General features: G+C 55.7%; 1 protein-coding gene across 3 annotated transcripts; it reads right to left on the reverse strand.

The window, feature by feature from the left end:
- Positions 1-1,101: 1,101 nt before the first annotated feature.
- Positions 1,102-7,276, reverse strand: SELENOS (selenoprotein S). 3 transcript variants are annotated; one of them, XM_040969575.1, is made up of 6 exons: positions 7,184-7,276; positions 6,642-6,776; positions 5,242-5,348; positions 3,481-3,573; positions 3,322-3,400; positions 1,102-1,757 (listed from the first exon to the last, which is right to left on the reverse strand). In XM_040969575.1, exons 1-6 carry the CDS (start codon positions 7,257-7,259, stop codon positions 1,675-1,677), a joined length of 573 nt encoding a protein of 190 aa, XP_040825509.1. In that variant the 5' UTR covers positions 7,260-7,276; the 3' UTR covers positions 1,102-1,674. The 3 variants fall into 3 exon arrangements, with proteins under 3 accessions (XP_040825509.1, XP_040825508.1, XP_040825510.1); XM_040969574.1 differs by having other exon boundaries at positions 7,142-7,276; XM_040969576.1 differs by having other exon boundaries at positions 3,311-3,400; positions 7,142-7,276.
- Positions 7,277-7,687: the final 411 nt, after the last annotated feature.

The following is a 7,687-nucleotide window of genomic DNA, read 5'->3' on the forward strand; positions in this document are numbered from 1 at the left end:
ATGGGATGATGGTGTTACAGGCATCGGCTCTGCTTGCTATGGCATGACACCGAGCTCTAATACGTATATTTTTAATGTGAAAACTTGAGCTGATAAAGGATTTTCACTCTGGTTTGACTCAAGACTGAAGAGATTACAAAAGATGCCATCTTTTCCCCTTACCCACCTTCCTTTTGGATCCTCCCCTGGGTGCCACCCTGAGTAGATGACCCCAGGCTGGGTAGGGAGAATCCTTTCATGAGTCTTGATCTTTTGTTTTCTAAATACAAAATTGTAAGGACAAGGACTTGGGCGGCACAGACGATCTGTAGCCTGTACATCAGCACCCCTTTGTAGAACATCCCCAAGAGCCTTTACCAAAGGACTCAATCAAGGGGATGGAAGGGCAGTGGTCCACAGAGACCACAAAGTCCTGGTCAGCTGTGGTCACCTGAGGCGAGATTACTTTCATCTCTTTTTAGACTGATTTGAAAGAGAAAGGGTGAGATAGGACATGTTCCATCCATTGCTTACTGCCTAAATGGCTGGATCTTCCAGGCCATATCAGAGTCTGCAGCTCCATCCAGGTCCCCCTTGTGGGCACAGGGGCCCAAGCACTTGGGCCACCTGCTGCTGCTTTCCCAGGCATATTAGCAGGGAGGTAGTTAGGATGTGCAGTAGCTGGGATGTAAACTGGCACTCACATGGAATGCTGATGTGGCAGCTTAACCCACCATGCCAAAAAGTAGGTGCCTCCTAACTTACTGTACTTCCTTTTTTTTTTGATATATTTTGAATGTCAGAGTTCTGGAGACTGAGGAAGAGAGGAAGGAGAGGAGAGATACCTCCCATCCCTGGATGGCCATAATGGCTAGTGCTGCACCACCCACAGCCAGAAGTGTGTTCTGCTGCATCTCCCAGGCCATTGTTAGCAGGGCGCTGGATCCAAAGAGGCAGAACTGGGACGTGAACCGGCATCCAAACGGGATGCGGGCGTCTCAGGGGGCCTTGGCCCTCTGTGTCCCGTGACGGCTCCCCCAGGGGGCTGGCTCCTGCAGACAGACCCCAGGGAGTCAGCCATACGCCACACGCATTTGTGAGGAAGAAGCAGTAACAGCTGGAGACTGAGAAAGAAAAAGCTATTTAATCTTTGACAGATTTAGGTCTACAAACAGAATTAACAAGGCTGCTAGAAATGTTTTATTCACTTTTTTTTTAAATATTTATAGTTTTTTTTAAACAAAGTTCTATACACAAAAATAAATATACAGAAATAAACCCCATCAACTGTCTGCATCAGTAATCCTCACTGGTGGGCTCACCATTTATAAGGAAGACATCATTCCACACACCCTGCCACAGCGACTCCTACCGGCCAGGACCTGTACTGTAACGGATCATTACTAGGCTTCCTTCATCAACACTGCTCTGCGGCTGGAGAGCTTAACCTACCAGCCAGAGCTAACCCTGATCCAGGAGTGTAACCACCATCTCTGAGTGGAGTGTGACAAAGCCTAGTGCTAATGCCCATGCCCTATGACCGAAGCCCTTCGAGACACAGGTAGGATGAAGAACAGAGAGAATTCCCACCTCCCCTTGGCCAGTCACTGTGAAAAGTGTGTATAAGGCAATTGAATGGAGGGTTAAAGACTCTCTTTGCTAATGTCCAAAGTGACACTAGCAAGATTCTTAGCCTCATCCACCGGATGATGGGCCACCCCTGCGTCCAGGTCTCCAGGAGCAGGTTCCGCCTCCTTCACCAGTCAGAGGGTTATAACCTGGGGTGGGAGAAAGGAAGCAGAACAGTATTGATGGCTGGGAAATCTGGCAACATTCCACATGCAAAACAAAACTAGGTACAGCAGCAGATACAGAGGCCAGCATGCCCAGTGCTGCAGGATGAGGATTCAAGGTCATGAACAGAGTCCAAGGCCCTTCAGGACTTTAAGCTTCACGTTGGGGCCAGTGTGGCGGTGCAGAGGGGAAAAGCTGCTGCCTACCTTGCCAGCATCCCACAGGGTGCTGGTTCAAGTCCTGCCTGTTCCACTTCCGATCCAGCTCCCTGCTAATGGCCTGGGAAAAGCAGCGGAAGATGGTACAAGTGCTTGGGCCCCTGCACGCAGGTGGGAGACCCAGATGAAGCCCCTGGCTTTGACCTGGCCCAGCCCCAGCCATTGAAGCCATCTGGGGAGTGAGCCAGGAGACACAAGATTTCTCTCTTTTGCTGTGTAATTCGTTTAAGTAAATAAATAAATCTTACTTTTAAAAATTGTTTCCTATTGTGACTGTGTTGGCACTGACTTTCTGGTGGTGAGGACAGGACAGCCCTGCAGCTTCTCAATCCTGGAAAGCTCTGGCCATTCAAGCTGCAGTGGTGTTCTATCACGGGCTGTTCAAGCTACAGAGATGACCCCACCAGACCGAAGCAGCGTGGATCCGTGAGAGCTGGGCACCCATCAGCTCCTGAGTGCCTGCACTCGGAGCCAACCAGAGTCAGCTGCTTTTGCTCCTCAGCTGCTGTGGAGTTATGGAATTTCTGGGCCTCAGTTTCCTTTATTTGTAAAATCAAGGTGGTCCCGGACTGTGGGAACACTGAGCTACTCATGGACATAAGCATATCACGTGCAGTTCGTTCTGTAAGATTTCCTCTCTCCTCCATCTCACCATGCTCTCCCCAGATGTTCCACGTCCCTGGAGTGAGCCGAGCCTTAAGGTCAGCCAAGTGCATGGCCATGCTGCCCAGGAGCCCACTGCCCAGCCTCCCCCAAGGACTCAGACCTGCTGCCCAGGCCTCGGCCTGACCCCCTCCTGTGGAGGAGAAAGTGCTCCTACCCAGAATGCCGGCATTCCTGCTCTTCCCTTCTGTGCGTTAACTTGGAATTTCTGGGCGGTCACAAAGGATTATTCGTTTCTGTTTTTTGTGCAAGTCCCATTTTCCCAGCTGTGAAACTCAGGCACAGGGTGGAGACAGACGGCCAGGGCATTCCCCAGAGGGCAGGGCTGGACTCCGAGCACCACCTGCCTACCTCTCCTTGGGTAAGTTATCTACTAGCAGCAATGTGGCCCTGGAGAGAAAGACCTGAACCATTCATCGTCCCGCTGCAGGGCTGTGCTGGGAGGGGAGCACCCTGCACCGGGAGGGGAGCACCCTGCACCGGGAGGGGAGCACTCTGCACTGGGAGGGGAGCACCCGCACCGGGAGGGGGAGGCCCCAGGCCCTGTGCGGTGCCCGCCTTTGTGTACCCTTCACAACCTGAGCGCGTGGTCACCCTCAAAGAAACAAACAGACCCGTGTCTACCAGTGTCAGCATTCTTTCCCATCTGACAGCACCGGGCGCTTACCCCCGCCCCGCAGAGGCTTTCGGTCAGACTTCCGTTTTGGAATGGCAGACGATGTAGAGGGTCCAGGACCATCTTCTTCCTGTGGGGACAGACACAGGCTTAGGAACCAAGCAAGCCTCCTGCTCCGAAGTCAGCCCCGACGGAATCTCCCGGTCCTACCGGCTGGGGCCTCCTCGCTCGGCCTTGGTAACTCTTGCCTTCTTGCATGCTGTCCCACATCTCAATCTTCTGTCTCCTCTTCTCTTCTTCCAGCTGCAGAGGAATCGGAGGTTGGCCAGGGAGAACACAGCAGCGGCCAGCCATGCACTGAAAGGTCCTTTTAAATACATCTTCCTCTGCATCTCCCTCAGGCACCCTAAGATGTGCAATCTGGTGGTGTGAGCTGAACTTGCAAGCTAGTAAGGCAAGCAGCAAGCACAGGACCAGTCCTAAAACACAGGCAAGTTTGGCCACGCAAGAACTGGGCCAGGCTTGTCGTCACCTGGCTGCTCAGGCTGTGAGCATCAGAGCAGACCTGAAGGTGCTCCGCCAAGTCGAACCCTCCAGAAACCTAAGGCAACACCAGCCTCAGCAGAAAACCACTGCATAGCGAGCGTGCAGTCCCTTAGTGGATGGGCTCCCAGTACGCAGGCTCAGGCACTGCGTGGCACTCCTCGCAGCAATGTCCAGCCACGCCACGGTCACTTCCACTTCTCACTTCTGTTAGAATTCAGACTTAGCCGAGTTCCTCCCTGTTCCAATCATAGCATGATGTCCCAAGGCAATGTGAAAGGTCACCTTGAAAAATACACATCCTGGAAGTGGTGCCATGAGTCCAGTCCCACCACTGCTCCCCCAAGACCCTGTCTGCCCTTGCTCCCTGCCTGCCTTGCCTGTAAGCACAGGAGGGCCTGAAGAGCTACCCTGGAGGGCAGGTGGTTCTGAGCGCCTGGCAGGCTGCAGGGGAAGCCAGAACACAGCCACAGCAGACTCCACAAACAGCAGGTCCCATGCAGCCACAAGCTGGCAGACCCAACCAGAACTACCTAGTTGGACTATTTTAAAACTCAGCTGCCCGCTTGAAATTTGAGGAGGTCCACACTACAATTTTTAAGTTCCCTCGCACACTTTATTTCCACGACATAGATTTTTACGTCATGATTTTGTTCAAGCATCTTAAGAACAATACAAGTACCAGCAGCGGCAGTGAGGCCTGGGCTCAGGAAACAGCAGGGCCACTCGCCACACCCCTTGGTCCTCCCTCCCACTGCACCACTGACTGCCTCATCTCAAGAAACCTTTGAGAACCCCAGCACTGCTCACAGGACCCCTGGTCAGGCCCTCAGCTACGGTCTCTCCTGGGCTCCAGCACCTCAGGGTGCGTGCGCGACAGGGCAGGCAGCAGGCCGTGTCCACGGGATGCCTGCCAAAGCAGCCATCTTTGCTGCCATCCTCCACCCGCACCAGCACAAGTCGGCAAGTGACTCGCAGTTTCCCTGCATGTTACCAGATTCACACGGCCTCCTTCCCAAGCCACAGCCAAATCTCCCTCGCTATCGTCACTACTCCTCACAATGTAGGCCCTAAATTACTGGCTGCTTCTGATGGAACAGGACTCCACTCTAGAGGCCGACAAAGAGCAGCAAGAGGAGCCGCCGTTGCACTGTCCCTTACAATGCCGGCATCCCATGTGGGTGCTGGTGAGACCTGGCTGGCCTGCTTCCCATCCAGTTCCTTACTCACGTGCCTGGGACAGCATCAGCAGATGCCCCGAGTGCTTGGGCCCCTGTCCCAACATGGAAGATCCAGAAGAGGCTCCTGGTTCCTGGCTTCAGCCATTGTGGCTATTTGAGGAATGAACCCAGCAAAGGGAACGTATCTCTAACTCTGGCTTTCAGATAAACAGCATTGAATCTTATTCAAACCAAAGCCACTTCATACCTGTCTTAGTTTTTCCTTATGTTTTTCCACTTGCGCGTTTAGCTCTTCCTGCATTTTCAAACGAGCAGCTGCTAAAGCCTCCTGTCGTTTCACGACCACATCAGGCTCTAAAACATGAGAAAGGGCGAGATAAAGTGTCGGCAACTCGGGTGCACACATCACAGGACCAGCAGGATCTCACAGCAGTAGTCCCACCTGCCCTGCGCACATCCCACAGCTGAGGGGTCAGGGGACGGCCCCTCAGCTCTAAACACCCACATCCGGAAACGAAGGCCTCTGGGCTCCTCCTGGCAGTCCCACACATAAGCATATTCGCCTCGTGGCTGCCCAGCGACGATCTGATGGCCACAGCGAGGTGCCCTTACACAACGTGGACGCCTCCCTAACAGGGAGACAACTGAGGGAAGAGGAAGCTATCACCAGCCCGGTCTGCCACGTAATGAGCCCAGATCTGCATGGGACAAAAGTGACTAAGCAGAACAAAGACTACTCCTTTCATCCAGCATTCAGAACAGACAGGGGCACATGGGTGCCCAGGGGGAGCTATGTGTCTGGCTAGTCCGTGATGGGAAGCCTTCCTCAGTAATGAACGACTCAGGGGAATGCCATCCGCACTTGTTTAATTACACAGGCTCTCAAAATATTCCTCACCATGGCCTAAGTCTCAGCCTGCAGCACCGGCATCCTACGTGGGTGCTGGTTGGAGTCCCTGCTGCAGTGCCTGAGAAAGCATGGCCCAAGTGCTTAGACCCCTGCACCCACATGGGAGAACTGCAATAAAGGTCCTGGTTCTGGCCGGCCCGGCTGCAGCCACTGCTCTCAGTTAGGGTGAACCAGGGCATGGAAGATCTCTTATTTGCTTGTAACTCTGCCTTTCAAATAAAAACAAACAGGGTTCGGTGTGATAGCCCAGTGGCTAAATCCTCACCTTGCATGCATCAGAATCCCAGGTGGGCACTGGTTCTAATCCTGGCAACCCCACTTCCCATCCAGCTCCCTGCTTGTGGCCTGGGAAAGCAGTTGAGGACGGCCCAAAGCCTCGGGACCCTGCACCCATGAGGGAGACCTAGAAGAATCTCCTGACTTCAGATCAGCTCAGCTCAGGCCATTGTGGCCACTTGGGCAGTGAACCAGTGGATGGAAGATCTTTTTCTCCATCTCTTCTTCTCTCTGTAAAGCTGCCTTTCCAATAAAAACAAATAAACCTTTAAAACAAAAACAGATAAACCTAAAACAAACAAAGCCCACACAGAGTCGGCTTCAGAGGCCTGGGACCTGTTCCCCTCACACAAGGAGACTCGCATACTGCTCCCAAGGAGCTACGTGGAAATATTGACAGATGTGGGTGTGGACCGAGGCTTCGCGGATCCGGGATTCCAGATTCCGGGCCCAGCACTCACCTAGGGCGGCCTGGGCGCGCTCCTGCTGCCGCTGCCTCCAGGCCCCGAGGCGGGCGGAGAGCTTCTGGAAGACCACGTAGAGGAGGATGCCGCTGAAGAGGATGTACCAGCCATAGCTCGCCAATAAGGAGCCCACTGCAAGGAAGAAGGCGGCAGGCTTCCAGAACCGGGAACCAGTGACCGCGGCCAGCCTGGGGAGCCGCCGGGCTGCGGAACTTGGCCACCCACGGGCATACGGGGGCGGGGGAACCCGAGAGCCACGGGCTGGGGAGGACCCCCAGGAGGTTCCCGACGCAGGAAGGTCACGCGTGGGGTGGGGAACGAGGTGTTTCGGGGGACCCGGTAACTGCAGCCGAGAGGCTCGCTCGCCCAGAGCAGGGCGCCCCCGCTCCAAGCCGCGGCTTCCCCTACGCCCACCCGGCCAGGCGGAGGTCCGGCTCGGCAGCCCGCCCAGGGCTGCGTGCGGCCATCCACGGTCGTCCAGGCAGAGGGCGACCCACCGATCATGGCGGCGCGCTGGGCAGCGGCCCGCGGCGACTCACCCGTGACGTGCAGGAAACGCAGCCCCTCGGTCTCCAGGGCCGGTCGCGCGGACAGCACGTCGGCCTCTGCCTCCATGACGGCCGCGGCCGGGCGCGTCGCCTCTGCAGCCGGCCGCTTCCGGCTCGTCCCTACGTACACGTGGCGCGCCGGGACGAGCCAGCGGTCCCAGCCACTGGCGGCCCGGCTCCGCCCCGACGCCCGGCTGAGGGCGGGCCGGTGCGGTGGGCGAGGATGCTCTCCTCAGGGCCAGGATGCTCTGTGTACTGCTCGGGGTCTGGGGCCCTGGAGGGCAGGGTCGGCCAGCGAGCCTGGATTCTGCCGGCCTGCCCCTCCCCGGGTGTGAGAAATTCGGGCCTCCGCCTTCTGTTTGTCTGCCTGGAGCCTGAAGTGTCTCCCACGACCCTCGGGGTTCTTGTTCTTCAGAATCAGAAGTTGACATGCGACCAGCAGGAGCCTGCGTCAAGGGTCAGCATCCTGGGAGTTAGGCCCCCACCTGCTTCCCT

Source organism: Ochotona curzoniae, unplaced genomic scaffold (assembly GCF_017591425.1).
Source record: "Ochotona curzoniae isolate NIBS_2020 unplaced genomic scaffold, NIBS_Ocur_1.0 scaffold_4701, whole genome shotgun sequence".
Classification (NCBI taxonomy): Eukaryota; Metazoa; Chordata; class Mammalia; order Lagomorpha; family Ochotonidae; genus Ochotona; species Ochotona curzoniae.

Bases quoted from the DNA above. Each gene is read 5' to 3' on its own strand.
- SELENOS (XM_040969574.1), bottom strand. From the start codon at position 7,259: ATGGAGGCAGAGGCCGACGTGCTGTCCGCGCGACCGGCCCTGGAGACC. The intron at 5,349-6,641 runs GTGAGTGCTGGG...CTCATGTTTTAG, and splicing joins GCGCGCCCAGGCCGCCCTAG to AGCCTGATGTGGTCGTGAAA. The intron at 3,401-3,480 runs GTAGGACCGGGA...CTGTCCCCACAG, and splicing joins GAGCGAGGAGGCCCCAGCCG to GAAGAAGATGGTCCTGGACC.